This window comes from Motacilla alba, chromosome 2, assembly GCF_015832195.1.
Source record: "Motacilla alba alba isolate MOTALB_02 chromosome 2, Motacilla_alba_V1.0_pri, whole genome shotgun sequence".
Classification (NCBI taxonomy): Eukaryota; Metazoa; Chordata; class Aves; order Passeriformes; family Motacillidae; genus Motacilla; species Motacilla alba.
Window position 1 is genome coordinate 62,276,628 of NC_052017.1, and position 16,622 is coordinate 62,293,249.

Consider the following 16,622-nt stretch of genomic DNA (forward strand, 5'->3'; position numbering starts at 1 on the left):
AGTGCAACTGCGAATTGCTTTTTTTTCTTTTTAATATTAACTAGCAGCTGCCTAATAAGCATAGCGTACAGTCTGTAGCAAGATCTCAATTTAAAAAAACCAAACACCAGTCATGATGCTGAATAGCGTTATGCAGAGCCATTTCCTCATTCAACAAACCTATCATCCTGTTTGTTTTCCCAGTCTGCACAGAGTTAATGCATTTTGACATCAGGGCCATTAGAATGCTAAGTAAGATCACGCTGGCCTTCACCTTGTTTTCTGAGCGTATGATGTGCTGTTTTTTCGAGCACGCTTGCCTTTATTTAGACTCTTTATGGAGTGCTCAAGGAACAGCTGTGACAGCCCAGCAGGCACCAGCACAAGCGTTTAGTCAGCATCACTCGCTGTGTCAACATTCCCCCACCAAAGGCTTCCTTCCAGTTTGCAGCTGGAGGCAGCGTAGGAAGTGCTGGTGCTCTGTAAACAATAACAAGTGCCATGGAGCAGTGTAATGAGGAAAACGTCTGCCAGCCTCTGGGAGCGGCCTCTGGCTGTTGCCTCCGCTGCCCTCAGTCAGGTAACTCGTCCTGTGCCTACGGGAGTGGGAGACAGGAGCTGCCCCCGGGGCTGGACGGGTGCTGGTGGACTTGAAAGAGCACGGTTGAACTTGCCTTTAAGCCTTTCCCCTCTTTGGGTCCATGTTTTGGGGGCCTCTTCATCTGCTTAGCTGGTAATTTACAGAATCCCAAGGGAGAGGGAAAATGTATCAAAACCTCTGACTAGAAAGGACCGTAATGATTTAAGGTTGTTGAGGAAGGGTGGAGAAGAGGCGGCTGGATGAGAGCAGGCGCTGCCTTCTTTATGCAGCAAAATATGTTAAAAACAGCTTTTCTCATTAAAAAAAAAAAAAGAAAAAAAAAGTGTGTTGTCCAAGTGCAGCGGAGTTTTCATCCGTGAACGCGTAAACTGCGAACGCCAGAGGGTGGGCCGCAGAGAGGGATGACAAAGCCATCCAGCTTTCCTGACCTATTTGTGCCTCACTCCAGCTGATACGTGCGCGCTCCAGCACGGCGCAGGGACAGCGCAGCGCCGGGAAGCGGCTCGCGGCTGCCTCCAGTGCATCCATCCACGCATCCATGCCGCCTTAACACCGCGGCCCCTTCCCCGCGGGAGGGCGGAGCGGCGCAGCGCGGGGCGGGACGTGCGGGACCGCACGGCTCGGCCGCAGCCGCAGCCGCCGCCGCCCGGGGTGAGTCGCAGCGGGCGGGCCGCGAACTCGCGGCCCCGGGGATTGCGTGAGGGCCCGGCAGCCGCCAGGGCGGGAGGGCGAGCGGAGCCCCGACCTGAGGGCCCGGCGCTCGCCGCCACCCCCTCGTCGAGGCTCCGCCCGCCCGCGCTGTCCCCTTCGCCCTTCTGCGGGCCGGCAGAGGCACGTAGGCTCGCAGCCCGCCGCGGCTCCCTCCCTTGCTTTTCCCCCTTCTTCTTAAAATGCCGACGGGCAGGCGGGTCCTGGGAGCCGCCTCGGGCTAGCAGCGCAGTTCGGAAGCGTCGCGTAAGTTGAATGTCGGCCGAAAGCGCTGCTCTGGAGCGGGGCTGAGCTCCCCGGTTCCGAACAAAAGCGGTGATCCCGGCCCCAGGGTCTCGGGTTGGGGGTGATTCCGTGTTCTGCAGGTGCAGGAGGAAGCCGTGAGGAACGCTCGCACCTGGTTCTTTAAGGAGAGCCCCTCACAGGAAGCTGGCAGAAATACGCGTCCTGGTTTGGCCGCTTATATTTGATTTATTTCTCCCCAGGTGAAACACTTCCGCGGGATCCTGATGTGTCTCTTTCAATCTACCGCTCGAAGGTTGGTTTCCCAAGTGCATTGCGGACTTAAGGCCTCGTCCTCAAAGAAACAGAAGTTTTGCTTGGAAATGGCCCGTCCCAGTTCAAGTAAGGCGTGTATTTGTTTGCTTTAGCACCCCGGACAGGTTTTTAAGGTGGATTTGAAGTGCTAGAAGGTTTTGTGTGTTAGGTGAAATCCGTGGCTTAATTAAAAATGTTTAAAACAGTGTGAAGTTGCTTTATTTATCCCCCAGAATAGTAAAATTACCTTTCTTTGTCTGTGTTCTGTATAGTTCCAAAAACCCTTGTAGTCAGCACGATTACAACATAAACTAAATACGTGTTTATAATATATGCACATACGTATGCAGTGGTTAATTGCATTTCCCTTTCATAATGTTAATGAGTAATAAAACTAATTCCTCATTTCTTTGTACAAGAATGGGCCTTGAGCATTTCTAACAGTTCAGGAGCTGGGTAACCCCAGGAGCCCTGTTCAGGCCAGCAATTAAGGCTGACCTCTTTTCACTTGTTTGGGGGGTATTTTGGTTTTGTTTTTCAATCTGAGGATGTGCCTTAACTTGAAAACTGTATATGGGTACTATAGCAACCCCCAAATGTCGGGTAGCCGAGGCAAACTTGCTTTTTCTGCTGCCTTGAGTATCAGCGTTTGGACCTGACTGGGAGGGCTTTTGGCCTGAGCTTTACACATTCGGGGCTTGTGATGTTTGGTTTGCAGCAGCAGGTGGGGCATCAGAATAGCAGCCTTCTCTGCCCAGTCCTGTGGCTCTGTGCTGTGGGTCTTGGGACCTCTCCAGTGGCTCTTTCTCCCTACAGGAACTTACCTGCCTTTGGGTGGGCTTTTGTTGGGGGTGGGGGATAGAGAGGGGGTAGTTTTATTTTTTATTTGAAAGGCCACCTGTTAAATTGTGAGGATTAGGGTTGTGGTGAGCAGCTCAGAGTCCAGCTGGAGGCTGCTCACTTGTGGGATAGACGTAGGAGCCCATACTGAGGCCAGTGTTGTTTAACACCTTAATTAATGACCTGGACAATGGACAAGAGTGTATCCTTGGCAAATTTTCATATAATATGAAGCTGAGAGGAGTGGTTGATAGTCCAGAGGGTCCTGCCCCTGGGAACAAATAGTCCCAGGCACTAGGACAGGCTGGAGGTGCCGGGGGGAGCGGGGGATGGGGGTGACCAGCTGGGCAGGAATGTCCCTGGGGATCTGGTGGGCACCACATTGGCCTTAAGCCAGTGATGAGGCCTTGAGGATATGAAGGCTCCAGGGCATCTTCTCAATGCATAAAAACACACCATGGTGTTTGTCAGCTGTGGGGGTGGTCAGACAATGGATTGAAGTGTGCAGGAAGGTTATGGAGTCTCTATCCCTGGAGATACCAAAAGCCACCCCACAGGACACTGTCCAGGGCAGTCTGCTCTGGCTGACCCTGCTTAAGTGGAGGGGGTTGAACAAGACAATATCCAGAGGTCTGTTCCCACCTCAGCCATTTTGTGATTCTAACCTGTGTTGCTTTAAAATTCATATCTGAGGTAAACTGCAAGAGATATTTTTTGTCTGACTGCAGCTAACCTGTTCCTTTTTAATCTTGTCCTGACTCACATAAAAAGGCAAAGGAAATTTTCCATCTTTTTCCGAAACTACCATGCAGGAGAAATGGTGGGAATAGCACATTAAAAATATAAAATACAGTTGCAAACCTAGAAAACAGGAAAAATGCCTCAAAAGAAAGCACATTTCCCCAAATTACCTTAATTTTGAAGGTGATACTTTGTGAAAAAAAAAAAACAAAAAAAGCAACAACAGAGCAAACTTAATTTTTTTTCATTTCAGGATCTTAAGTAACAATTAGGAAGCAAACTGTTCCTGGGTGGTGGTGCCAAAAGTTGTTATTGGGGTAACATCCACTGTGGGGTTTTAGTTAAAGGCTCTGCCTATAGTATTGACTATAATCCTGTTTAGCACATGTTGCCCTACTGAGCCTGCTCATGCACATATTTTGAAGATCTCCAGGAACTGCCCTTTAAATTCCAACATACAGAAGCTCAGGAGCCAGTAGGTGTTCTGAAATTAAAGTCATGGGAGGTGTGTGTGGAAGCCATTTCTGGATGGGTAAGTGTGGCCTCTTATGTCAGGGTGTGAGTGCCTGAACAGCTCCTTGTTTTCCCTGCCCTGGCACAGACATGGCTGATTTCCGAGAGGTGTTTGCCAAGGCCAAGCACATCGCCATCATCACCGGAGCCGGGGTCAGTGCTGAGAGCGGCGTCCCCACCTTCAGAGGGGCTGGAGGCTTCTGGAGAAAGTGGCAAGCCCAGGTAGGTACTGCTGGCCTGTGCCTGTGCAGCCATGCCTCTCTGTCCATCATGCAGGTGGGCATGGAGGGTCAGGAACAGTTGGAGGAAGAGGGTGGAAGTTCTCCCATGGCAGTGCAGCAGGGACAGAGCTCTCCCTACAGTTGCCTCTGCAGTTGTTCTCTGTGCCCTTTGGAATCTGCTTCTGTCCTTCAGTTTATCAGTTACTTGGGAAAAACAGCACTCTTGCAGGCAGCTCTGGGTCTTTCTACCATCCTTGTTTTCCTGCAGTTCAGCTGTTTGCTCAACTTTTGACACCCTCACTGTTTTCCTACCATGTGGGGATTTTCCTGTTTTGCACTCTTTAGCATTTAAAACAAACCAAAATACCAAAGGAAGAACTGACGATAGAGACTGGTTGTTTTCTTTTAATCTTGGTGTCTCATAACACCCTTTAAAAATGCTTTAGGACTTGTTTTATTTTGGGGCAGGTTCTTTAATTCTCCCACTGGTTGTCTCTCTGGCTGGAATGATCCTGCCAGTGCTGGGAGCCACAGGGGTGGGAGAGGAGGTGGGAGCAGACACTGGGAGTACAGCTGAAAGCACCAACAATGAGCTCTGTGGGGGCCTCGTGAGTCTCATCCTGCTGGTGCTGCTGGTGTTTCAGCAGCTGTTCTGCTGTCAGTACCTGCTACCCCAAATGCTGCAATCACACTTGCTTTCTTTGTGGTTTTTAATTATAGCATTCCTGAAAGATCTGATGAAGCTAAAAAAGTGCCAGAGACATGAATTTTTGAAACTGGTTTGAATCTAAAGATGAGTTTTTTGCTTTCAGTGACCATCAATTCAAATAAAGGACGTGTGTGTATAAATGTTTGGTCCTGCTGCATCAGAAACTTGCATTCAGTTTCTGTGTCAGCAGAATTGTGCACTGAGGTGCTGGACTGAGCTGCATCTCATTTTTGAGAAAGAGAAGGCAAAATTAAAGTTACTGTGAAAAGCATCTTCAATTTTACCTGCATACAAAATACAAGACATTAGCCTTTGGTTTTGACAATGGGTGTAATTTGGCTTGTGTTACTCTTAAAATAAAGCAGAAAAGTAATCCTAGCAAAGGAAATACATTCACATGATGCTGAGTTTTATGGCTGCTGTGGAAAAGAGAGTTGTGGGTGCCGTAGAAAAGGATGTGCATTGGAATATCTCATCTTGCTTTGTGCTAAGCTCCTAATAGTTTGGTAGGGCAGCACAGAGTATGGTTGGAGAGTAGTGTAAACCCACGTACCACACCGTTTCTGTAAGTTATTTGCTCTTTTGATCTGACACTTTGACCTGTCACCCTTGCAAGGGCTGTGGAACAATATTCTTATCAACTGCATTTGGTTATAGATAATCTGCTTTTGATGACTTTGTGATGCAGGCAGCAGTATAAATGGCATAGATGCAGCAGGCTTGATCTGGGGAAAGGATTCTTCTTTCCTTGTAGGATGAACTGTTACGTCTTTTGCAGGAACTGGCTACTCCAGGGGCTTTTGCACGAAACCCTTCCCGTGTGTGGGAATTCTACCACTACCGGCGGGAAGTGATGCTGAGCAAACATCCCAATCCAGCCCACATTGCCATTGCAGAGTGCGAGAAGCGTCTCAGCAAGCAAGGAAGGAGCGTTGTGGTCATCACTCAAAACATTGATGAGCTGCACAGGAAGGCAGGCACCAAGCATCTCTTAGAAATCCACGGTAAGAGTTGGCTCACATGTCTGCCACAGGCCAGGAAACCTGGGGTGGGGAGTGGGAAGAAGGGAAAGCGGGATAAGTACAGAGAGAAAATATTTTTGTCCTTAAAATTACAAGAATTGGCATAAATTTATTTACAATAACACCCTGTTCTCTTTTGGAAGTTGTTTCAGGTACTTCGTAGCCTCTCTTTATTCCTCACCTTCAGGATCACAGAATCTCATCTTTCTGTTTTTAATGAATTCTGACAGTAGACAGGAAATGGTTCTCCCTCCTCGCTTGCACAGTTTTCCACAGATCCACTTGAATTCATGTGGCTTTGACACCTGGCTGAATTCACTTAGAAAAGGGGAAAAGAATCCTCAAGGATTCCACTGTGTGGTGGGGGTAGTGTCAGACTGCCACCAGTAAAGGGCGTACTGGCAAGCCTGGCCTCACCAGTCCTGGTGCTTTCTGTTCTGTCCTGTCCTTGCTTGGGCAGTTCTTGGCTACAGGATAAAGGGATTGGAAACAATTGAGATTCCCTTACCTTTCTTTCCTGCAGCCACTGGCCCTCCCCCTCTCTTCCCTGTAGTCAGTGACATTCCTTCCTCCTCTGGCACAAAGTGCCAGAGGATCACATGGCAGGTGCAGCACCTGGGGGTCAGTAGGGGTTTGGGATCTGAGGAAGTGTACAGGTGTGGAGAGAAAGAGGATGTGGTAGTCCTTGGAGGTGACCCCACTAACTTCTCCACTCCTCAGGCCCTGCCACAGGGTAGATGTCTCCCAGAAGAAAGACACATCCTGGTCCTCCAGCAGTGTGATGCTTTTTCACTTGAGTATCACTAAAGGTGTAAGTGGGATTTCCCACCACCACTTTTGTGCTTCGGAAACAGGAAACCTGCACGAGCTATTTTGCAGTTGTGGACCCAATGATGAAGCCTTGGCAAGAGTTTAATTTTGATTATTTGTATTCCTTACAAAATGGACACCATTTTTAGCTCTTGGCTATATTGCACATCTCAACAGCATCTTAATAATGCTACAGAAGTTTTGGGGGTGGAGTTTTGCATCAAACAAAATGGTGTTGACCAGCATATTTTATTTTTTTAAAGAAAATGTTTCTGATGTAAGAGGGAAAGCAATAAACAGAAATCATCTCCCTTAGTGATACTTTAAATTATGATTTTCCTGCAAAATATGTAATGGGACTGTGTATTACTCATGTCCTGAGGCAGAACAAGGTGGCACAGTGGGACTGTCTTTACTGTTGCGTTCCTGTAGTAAGTTACCTGCAAGGCGCAGCCTTCAAGGTCTGTAAAGAAAAGCTGCCCAGGATAAACACAACCCCTTGCCTGCACAGCCACACCTCAGAGCCACTGCTTCATCCCTGATGTTTCCTCTTTGTGTGTTCCAGGTAGTTTATTTAAAACTCGGTGCACCAGCTGTGGAAATGTAGCTGCGAATTACAAGAGCCCGATCTGCCCCGCATTGGCTGGGAAGGGGTAATCCATTCTTTCTTTCACCATTAAAAAAGGAACTGAGCAGGGGGATGGGCCAGGCATATACTCAAAAGATTTTTTAGGAGTTTTTTTCCCTTTACATTTCACCAGACCTTTAGATAGGAACATAAATAGTAGTTGTGGCTTTGACAGTCTTGGCCAGTTTATTACAGTTGCTCAGCTTCAGGATAATTCTGGACAAATTCCTGCTTGCCTCATGTATGGTATTTTAGGATTGTAGTAGGTGTTCAAGTTGGCTGAAGTTGAAGATTCTTGGATTGGAGGGTGTGCTTTAGGGAATATGCAGGTTTTTAGAGAATGTTAAGTTTTTATTAATATATAAAATACCTTTTGTACAGCTGGAGATGTATTTCCATTTTGTAACTACAGGGCTCCAGATCCTGACACAGAGGATGCTGCCATTCCAGTTGAAGACCTTCCTCAGTACGTATGGACCACTTTGTTGAGCTGTTACCTCTTCATGCTTTGTGCATCTCAAAGCTTCATGTTACTGTTCATGTTTGGAAGGACATTCCACAGGAGACAAAGAACTCTGGAACTCTACCCCAGGAAACTGAGTCTGAAGTTACAGGGGCATTGGACAGAGGAGTGTGCAGAAGTTACCATGGTGCTAAAGGCATCGCACATGTGTGTGCTTGAGCCCCAAGATGAAACGTGGCCAAATTCTGGGGTTTGTACTAAGTGAAGTAGTAGGAGAATTGCAGCAAGAAAGCAGTGCTACAGCAGTAAATGTTTTGTTATTTTGCAGGTGTCACCCACTCTTTTTCTGGAATACTGTGCTGGGGTCCCCTCACAAGCACAGAATGTGCCACGATGCTTTTTTGTGCTGCCTGAAACTTTGCCTTAGCTAGTTGCAGATGGAAAAAGCCACCACATTTTTTATCTGATTCCTAAGGAAAAAGAGGCTAACACGATGCTTCTGTCTTTTGGTTCATTTTCTCCTTAAAAGCCTGTCAGCCAGTTTGTTAAAGGAGGCCGAGTTTTAACTTTCATGCGTTTCAGGAGCTGAGTAAGGGGAAGACACAATTAAGTATCTGTGCTGAACAACTGTTCAGCACCCCCTTCCTTGGGGTCATGCAGCACATGTGTACTTCTGGCACATGTGTAGCATGGAATGAGCTGCCTTCTGTCCAGCACATGGTAGAGGGGGGTGTGGGGAGGGCTGTGAAGGAGGAGAGAGGATGATGGCAGGTAAGACCTGCCCAGGAGAGAATGAGAACCGCTTTGCCGCTCTGCAGCCTGAAGCGCCCCCGTGGGCAGCAGCGTGACGTTGTCCCTTTGTGGTGTCTGAGCAGGTGTGAGGAGGATGGCTGCAATGGGCTCCTGCGGCCCCACGTCGTGTGGTTTGGCGAAGCCCTGGATCCTGGCGTGCTCACAGCAGTGGAGAAGGAGCTGGATATTTGTGACCTCTGCTTGGTCGTGAGTGGCGCTTTCCTTACCTGTCCTCTGAACGGGCAGGGAGGCCACACTAAGGACGTGGCAACCCCTGGGAAAAGCAGATGCATCTGTCCTTTCCTGAGGGAACTAAAAGCCCCAGAGAGACTCTCTGGTGTCCAGTACAAAACATAAAAAGACTTTTCAGTTTGAAAATGTACACAGACTACTCAGAAGTCAACAGGTACACAGGGGTTAGGGATTAGACAATGCTGTTTGGCTGCTGAATTTCACTCCCCCTCTACTCTGCTCTGGTGAGACCCCACCTGGAATACTGTGGTCAGTTCTGATGCCCCCAGCATAAGGAGACATGGAACTGTTGGAGCAAGTCCAGAGGAAAGCCACAAAGTTGATAAGGGCACTGGAGCACCTTCCCTATGAAGAGAGGCTGAGAGAGTGGGGCTGTTCAGCCTGGAGAAGGGTAGGCTGCTCCTGGGAGACCTTAGAGCAGCCTTCCAGTACTGAAAGAGGCCTGCCAAGAAGCCAGAGAGGGACTCTTCATCAGGAACAAGGGGTGATGGCTTTTAACTGAAAGAGAGTGGCTTTAGATTACATATAGGAAGAAATTCTTTACTGTGAGGATGGGGAGGCACTGGCACAGGTTGCCCAGAGAAGCTGTGGGTGCCCCGTCCCTGGAAGCGTTCAAGGCCAGGATGGATGGGCCTCTGAGCAACCTGGGCTAGTGGAAGGTGTCCCTGCCCACAGGAGAGGGGTTGGATTAAGATGATCTTTAAGGTCTCTTCCAATCCAAACCATTCTATTGTTCTAATTTCTCAAACAGTAAAAAATACAATTATTTTGATGCTCAGTTTGAAAAGGAAGTAAGTTATAATGTGCTGCTTTTCTGCAAGGTGGTTTACATGTCATGTGGGTTCCAGATCCCTAACCAAAACACTTGCTTAGACTGTTGTCTTCCATTTACAGGATGATCTAAAGTAACAGAAGGAACGTTTTGTTGGGTTTTTATTTTTCCTTGAAGACAAATTGTGCCATTTTGTTTCTGGGATTTTTTTCCATTTACAGTTACAAATGGATTTTTTTGGGCTGCATCAGAGAAACAATTCCTGATTGCTATGCTAAGTTAAATAGCTACATCTGCAGTGACACTAATCAGATACTGATTCGATTTCATTTCTGTAGGGATCTCCTAGGCTTCAGTGCACATGCAGTTGTGAGAAGGGCCTCGCCTCGGGGCTGGGTTGGTTTGGTCTGAGTGCTGTCCTACTATTCTTGTGACTTCTGTCCGATTGCCCGCAGGTCGGGACCTCCTCCGTGGTGTATCCTGCGGCCATGTTCGCGCCGCAGGTATCGGCCAGAGGAGTCCCAGTCGCGGAGTTCAACATGGAACCCACTCCTGCCACCAACAGGTTCAGGTAACGCTGCTCAGGCAACAGCCTTCAGTCGCCTCCTTCCTGCCCCTTGGTCCAGCTGCCGAAGCGCTGGGTTTAGACAAATACAGTCTAGTTTCCCCCCAGCGCTTATGAAATATTAAGTTTTTGTTAATAAGTAAGAATAGAGGATTCTTCCTCCATGGTGGACTTTTCACTGAAGACACAAACCGTATTATTTAAAGGGTGAGGCTGAAGTCTGTTCCTACGCCCCACAAGGCCTAAACCCCTCTCTCCTCCTCCTCTTTCCTCCCTCCCTCCCTCCCGTCCCCCTGCCAGACTCGCCAGGTAAAGCAGCGGGATGCGCCGGAGCCTGCCCGTGCCCTAAACCTGCTTCTTCCTTCCAGGTTCCACTTCCCGGGCCCCTGCGGAACCACGCTGCCGCCGGCGCTGGCGCGACACGAGACGGAGATCATCTCCTGAGTCCTGGGATTACCTCCGGGATCCCTGGGATCACCCCGGAGTGCCGGGAGCGGGCGGGGCCCAGCGCGGGGCGGGCGGGCCGGAGGCGGCGGCGGGACTCGTCCCCACGGCAATAAAGGCGGAGCGGCGGGGCTACCTCCCATGTCCTGTGTCTGTGCGCGCATCCCGCGGGGCGGGGCGGGGCGGGGCGGGCTTCCCGGCGCTCGGCGTTCCCCGGCGGAAGGCGGGAGCGGTTCCGGGGCGGGCGGCGCAGAGACCGCGGCCATGGCGCGCCGGCAGAAGGCGAAGGTGGCGGCTGCGGGCAAGCGCAGGGCTCCCGCCGCGCTCCCCAGCCCGGCCTCCTCCTCGGAGGAGGAGGCGGACGAGGCCCCGGAGGAGGTGCCCTTCGGCGTGGCGAGGGAGGCGGCCGAGGCCGAGCGGAAGCTCGTGGGAGAGGCGGCCCGGAGGTGCGGACACGCCGGGGCCTCCTGCTCCCGAACGGCGGCTCTCACACCAGCGCTTCCCCCCTCTTACCCCTATCGCCTAGCCGCACTCATCTCTCCTTTCACCTCTCTTACCGCCCCTTAACCCCTCGCTTACCTCCCTAACCCCCCCTCCACCCTCTTACCCTCCTAGACCCCTTTTTACCCCCGTTCACGCCTCTTCCCTCCTCTTATCCTTCCGTTATTCCCTCCCTTATCTCTGCTTATTTCCCCTTGTTGCCCCCTTATCTCTCTTCTTATCCCACCACCCCTTTTACGCCTCCCCGGCCCCATCTCCTTCCTTGTCCCGCCCTTAACCCCCCCCCCCCCCCCCTTTCGCCCCTCTAAGCCCCTTTCACTTTTCCTATCCCCTCTCCCATATCACCCCACTTGCCCCTCCTCAACACCTCCTTTGCCCTTCCAAGCCCCTCCAAGCCCTCGTTCACCCCCTTTATCCCCGCCCGTAATTCCCCCATCTCTCCCCATGGAATGCTGACGGTGGCTCCCGCCTTCTCGCAGGCACCGGGAGCTGCTGAAGGAGAAGCGGCGGCGGCACCAGGAGCTGTTCGCGGAGCAGAAGGTACCGCGCTACCCCCGCCGGGCTCCCCGGCTCTGTGTGCCGGCCGTGTCCGTGCCCGCCTGACTCCCCTCTCCCCCACAGAAACGCAGGCTGCTGCCCGAGGCCGTGCTGCAAGAGCTGCGGGAACTGCAGGAGCTGCAGGATGTGTCCGCACGGTGAGGGGCCCACGGGAGGCGGCGGTGGGTGTCGGGATCCCCCTCTCTCTATCTCCCACCCGTGGGGCAGCCCCTTCTGGTCCTCGCTTGGGAGACCATACTGGACATGGGGGTTTCATGGCTTTGAGTAAACGAAGGGAGTGTGAATTGAAGAGTGACCTGTTGTGTTCCCTTTGCTCCCCAGGCCCGCTGAACAGGCTGTGGCAGATGACCCAGGTATGTTACAGCTCGCTTTGCTATCGGGGTGCACATCTGGTACTTCAGGAGTTCATTCCTGTGCCAGAGCTCCAAAGGGGAGCTCTGCTGAAGAGACCTTCTCCAAGTCTTAATCATGAATGCGCTGGACAGATTGTCTTTTCCCCAGGAAAAGAAATGTCTGAGGAAAAATACAAAGATTCAATCTAATTCTTACACCTTTTACAGAAGTCACTTGCTGTGCAGTGATTTCAGTTAAAAAGCCTGAAGTGTTTGAAGGAAATCATGGGCAGGTATTACAGCAGAAAAAGCAAGGATTACCAAAGGTGGATTAATATTTAGCCTTTGTTTAAGTATTAAAGGCTATTCCTGGGTAGAGCTGTTAAATTACCTCTATACTTTATATATCATGCTACAGTTTAACAGCATCTGTCAGATATTAACTTTTTTCAAACTCAGAATTACAAAATCAAGAGTCTAGAGTTTTTATGATTGCTGTTTTTGCTTCATCTGTACTTTGAAGTACTTCAGAAAAAATCTTTTATTTAAACAGTTCTCTCATGCAAACCTCACATGCTGCTGTATGGTGTAACTGCTACTTTTTCTTGCTTTTATTTAAAAAAGATCTGTTGTATTGACATAACAAAGAGGTGAGCTGAGAATGAAACAACACTTAAGCCAGAGCTGGATTTCCCTGTATGGGTTTCCCATAGCTGTTGTGTTGCATTGAATTTTTGTCCGGTGATGAAGCCCATTTTGTTGATGCTGAGGAAAGCTGGCTAGCAGTACTTTGGGTCGCTCCCCTAAGCGTATTTCTTTCCCTCCCTCTTACAGCTGTTCATCCTAGTCAGTGCTTCTGAAAATGCTGCTTAATTCCTGTTCCTGTTTCATGGGCCAGTTTTGATTTGTAACGTTTGGGAAATTTTATTTACAAGTTACTCTAGGTGAAGAACTTGAAGCTGAGGCTGTAGAGCTGGAGCAAGGCCAGGCCCAAAGGCAAGGCCAAGCTGAAGTGCAGAAGAAAGGCAAGAGGAGCAAGGGTCCCAGGTAGGAGGAGGAAATGATTTTGCCTGTTGTGGGAAGGTCTGTTCTGTCACTGCATGGCTGTACCCTCTTCTGTACTTCATGTTCCCCCATCATTTGTCTGATTGAAAGCATATTTATGTGCTAAAAGCACGTTTAATATCTTCTGGTTTAGCATACTTATATCTATGTGCATACATGTATGTGTGTGTATATATATATATATATATATATATATGATAGAAATAATTTTTACATATTACATATATGTAACTGCTATGAGATAGCTGAGCAGTACACATTGTGTTGTGGGGTGGTTGAGCAGCAAATTCCTGCATTTTAATCTATTTTTCTCTCTCCTCTTTATTTCATTGTCACTGATGGCCCTAGAGAGTAATTGCCCTAGCTTCTGGTAGGATGAGCTCAGGATGCCCGAGGAAACTACTCAGGGTACACAAAGGCATATGACAACATCATGAGAGTATTGGTCCAGCTTTTTATTTTTTAATACTGCCACAAAGCTCATCTGAGTATCAGAAACCGTCACTGGCTGCTGCTGTGCTCAAGTAGCAAAGCTTGGCAGCAGTGTCTGTTGTTCTGGATCTTGTAACCACGCTACAGGGATTTACATCTCTCTTTAACTAGGACAAAAGGGAACTACGTGGCTGTGTGCTTGAAAGACCACAGTGCAACAGGCCTCCACCAACAGCTGGCCAAAGACTTCCTAAATGCTCAGCTCTATGGGCCACACACCAACCGGGTAAACGGTACGTGCTGCTGCTTGGGTGGGTCTGGATGGAGCCTTGTCTGGCTTGAACTTGGTTATTAACACTCGTCTCCATTTCAGCAAATGAATTTTTCTCCCTTGCAAACAAGAGAGCCCCTGTCAAAAAAGCTGCCGTTCAGTTTGTGGACAAGTCTTGGGGTGAGTATAGAAAGTCAGAGTAGGTACTATTTTCTGCATCTGTGGCTAAAAGTACACTTGAATAAAATCAGGGTTTCCATGCTAGAGCATTCTGGCTTGTGATCCTCTTATTCCAAGCACCTGGAGAGTAAGGGAAGGGCAGCAGAGCACTGCAGCCTCAGTGGGTGGCATGAGCACACCCCCAGGGATGGTGTATGAGACACAAGTTGAAAAAAATTACCTCATTTTTGGTATGTTAAGAGACAGCTCTTGTATTAGAGCCGTGGCTGCTCAGTGGAATAAATACTTCAGTAGCTGCTGTTTCAGCCTCCAGTCTCTGAGCTGTTTGAAGGCATTTCAGATGCATCTCAGACTTAAAAGCAGCGATACGAAGATCCCACAACTTCTATGTGAGCACAGGGAAATAGCACCCATTTCTCCTCATTTCCATAATGGATGGGGACAGTTTCACACCCACACATTCTGTGAGGCTCATGAACACCACAGGGGAAAGCTACTGATCCTTAGCAAGCCTGCTTTCCATCTGTGCTCCATCACTGAAAGCACCACTGTATCCCTGCCACCCTCCTAAGGAGGCTGGTGCAAACTGCTGCTTCTGGCCAGTGGAATGCACCTGGGGCACATAAAATACCTTAGGAAATTTATCACAGTTTGAGGTGGTTGTTCTGTTCTGAAATGCTGCAGCAGCCCAAGGGATTGCTGCTTCTCCAACACATGCAGGCTAAGAAAAATGGTAACTAACAGCTATTTTTTTTTAAGGGCAAGATAAAAAGGAAAAAGCAGCAAGGTTTAAGAAACGCTGGCTGGCAACACAGATTAAAAATGGAGTCTGAAGACAGCTTTTTCAGAAGATGCTGCTAAGGACTTTTAGTGACAGTTGATGTCAACACAACACAGGTGTCTTCCCCACTTCATCATCACTTTGCTTTCAGCTCCAGCAGCAGAAGGCACGGAGCTGTGCCTCATCCAACTTCACTGTTCTCTCCTCTCCCCTTTCAGAAGTTCTTGGGGAAGCTACAGAGCAGCCAGGCCAGTGTTGTAGAACAGCTGGTGCTCAGACCAGGCTTGCTGAGCTGCCTCCGTGAGGCAATGCCTTTTCAGAGAATAAAGATGAGCAATGTTGTACCTACTGTTGTGGATGATGCATTCCTTACAGCAGGCAGTTATTCCTGCTGCCTCAGTGACTTGTGTCGCTAAGGAAAGGCTGTACCCTAACAGCAGAATCATTAAATCAGCTCCCACAGCAGGACACTTCTTTCCAGCCTCATGATTACTTACTTTCCAGCAGTACGGGATTTTCCCCATCTGCAGGGAGTCCTGGGTAAACTTCCTGCACTGTTAGCTGGACTCACTGTGTGGCAAGAACACAGCAAAGCCCTTCACCTGGAGCAGCCCAGCCACTCCCCTCACCAGTCTCCACAAGAGCTGCTGTTCTAGGCTGGAGCTCTAGAACAAGACAATGTAGCATACACGTCCATGCTACCGTGGATGTAGACGTAAGTTTTTAATGGCTGGTTAATTATGATATCACTACATTTTATTGCAATATAGTACTATTTAAGCACTTTTAAAAATGCAAGGTGTACAAAGATTAAATTAAGACTGTAAATTGACTAAATATTTGGTTTTTATATAAATAGGTCATAACCACACTGTGTTGACATGTAATACTGTTATAATACAACAGTTAAACTGGTGAGCCTACACAACAGAAGCTGTCTGTAGTTAAACAAGGAAACGAAGTTGAAAAGACCATGTTAAAACAAAAAACTACTAAGATCAACAGGTTGGGATTGTAAGTAGCAACAAACATATTCACTCAGCTCCTGAGTAATTCAAGTTTTACAGTACACATTAAAAAATATCATTTCTTCCCATCAACACTATATATCCAAACCATTTGCATTTTGCAAATTACACTGATTGAACTATGTAACAATGGGGGTGGAGGTTGGCAAGTCATCCTGCTTGACGTTTACATCACCCACATGCTAATACATCCATGTTTTCTATTCTTCCGTCCCACCACAAGGTAGCAGGATTTTTGGTTTGTTTTGGACAATCGTTCAAAGGATTGGTACTTGTCAATTTGGATGTCTGACGTTACCAGTGATATTTTCAACTCTTAGTTGTCTAAGAGGTTTAAAGATGGAAATCTCCTAACACTAAGTTAGAAATCATTTGCATCATGCTGTAAACTAGGAAGCAACATAAAGCGACAGACTTGTCCTTAGTACATAATTAAAATTCCAAATTCCAGTCAGCAGAGCTGGTCTACTTTCCATGTTGAATATGCCACAACGCCTTTCAGACCTCCAAAATGCATAGCTAGTGTAGGTAGTCTTCCACTGTGGCAAACGCGCAGGATCCAATTCCTGACCGGGCCATCAATCCTAGACACTGTGACGCCTGTCCCATGGCGAGGGCAAGCGGGGGTTGCTTTGGCAGATTGTGAGTCTCTGAAAAAGAATCACAGTGGCAGTTAAAATACCTGAATCATTTCATAACAATACACTGAAAACTTGACATTTAAGCTACTTAAATCATTCATTTGCGAGTTTGCTCTTGGAGCAAGACACAAAGCAGGAGCAACAAAGTGACCTTGGCACAGCTGTCACCATTACTGAACAGGCCAGTTTTGCTCTGAAGTATAACAGCAGACAAGCACCTGTTATTTATTTTACAT

General features: G+C 48.4%; 3 protein-coding genes across 5 annotated transcripts in view; 2 read left to right on the forward strand and 1 right to left on the reverse strand.

Annotated features, from left to right (window-relative positions):
• Positions 1 to 1,057: 1,057 nt before the first annotated feature.
• Positions 1,058 to 10,730, forward strand: SIRT5 (sirtuin 5). Of its 2 annotated transcripts, none has more exons than XM_038128403.1 (9): positions 1,058 to 1,231; positions 1,774 to 1,912; positions 4,008 to 4,141; positions 5,628 to 5,853; positions 7,247 to 7,334; positions 7,722 to 7,775; positions 8,648 to 8,771; positions 10,044 to 10,159; positions 10,522 to 10,730. In XM_038128403.1, exons 2-9 carry the CDS (start codon positions 1,798 to 1,800, stop codon positions 10,595 to 10,597), a joined length of 933 nt encoding a protein of 310 aa, XP_037984331.1. In that variant the 5' UTR covers positions 1,058 to 1,231; positions 1,774 to 1,797; the 3' UTR covers positions 10,598 to 10,730. The 2 variants fall into 2 exon arrangements, with proteins under 2 accessions (XP_037984331.1, XP_037984332.1); XM_038128404.1 differs by lacking the exon at positions 1,058 to 1,231 and adding an exon at positions 1,238 to 1,534.
• Positions 10,731 to 10,861: 131 nt separating this feature from the next.
• Positions 10,862 to 15,191, forward strand: NOL7 (nucleolar protein 7). The gene is made up of 8 exons (XM_038128405.1): positions 10,862 to 11,043; positions 11,578 to 11,638; positions 11,720 to 11,793; positions 11,978 to 12,009; positions 12,924 to 13,035; positions 13,657 to 13,778; positions 13,859 to 13,936; positions 14,696 to 15,191. Exons 1-8 carry the CDS (start codon positions 10,862 to 10,864, stop codon positions 14,767 to 14,769), a joined length of 735 nt encoding a protein of 244 aa, XP_037984333.1. The 3' UTR covers positions 14,770 to 15,191.
• Positions 15,192 to 15,455: 264 nt separating this feature from the next.
• The window catches only part of RANBP9 (RAN binding protein 9), a 38,927-nt gene continuing 37,760 nt past the window's right edge, over positions 15,456 to 16,622 (reverse strand). For both annotated transcript variants that reach the window (XM_038128401.1, XM_038128400.1), the window contains exon 14: positions 15,456 to 16,395. In XM_038128401.1, coding sequence (XP_037984329.1) covers positions 16,265 to 16,395 — 131 coding nt within the window. In that variant the 3' untranslated portion in view covers positions 15,456 to 16,264. The remainder of the gene's footprint in view (positions 16,396 to 16,622) is intronic.

What these genes read in the sequence shown, in the direction of transcription:
- SIRT5 (XM_038128403.1), top strand. Translation starts at nt 1,798, where the DNA reads ATGTGTCTCTTTCAATCTACCGCTCGAAGGTTGGTTTCCCAAGTGCAT. An exon ending in AATGGCCCGTCCCAGTTCAA is followed by an intron (nt 1,913 to 4,007) that starts GTAAGGCGTGTA and finishes GCCCTGGCACAG; the next exon opens with ACATGGCTGATTTCCGAGAG. An exon ending in CCCGCATTGGCTGGGAAGGG is followed by an intron (nt 7,335 to 7,721) that starts GTAATCCATTCT and finishes TTGTAACTACAG; the next exon opens with GGCTCCAGATCCTGACACAG.
- NOL7 (XM_038128405.1), top strand. Translation starts at nt 10,862, where the DNA reads ATGGCGCGCCGGCAGAAGGCGAAGGTGGCGGCTGCGGGCAAGCGCAGG. An exon ending in GGCTGTGGCAGATGACCCAG is followed by an intron (nt 12,010 to 12,923) that starts GTATGTTACAGC and finishes TTTATTTACAAG; the next exon opens with TTACTCTAGGTGAAGAACTT. An exon ending in GTTTGTGGACAAGTCTTGGG is followed by an intron (nt 13,937 to 14,695) that starts GTGAGTATAGAA and finishes TTTTTTTTTAAG; the next exon opens with GGCAAGATAAAAAGGAAAAA.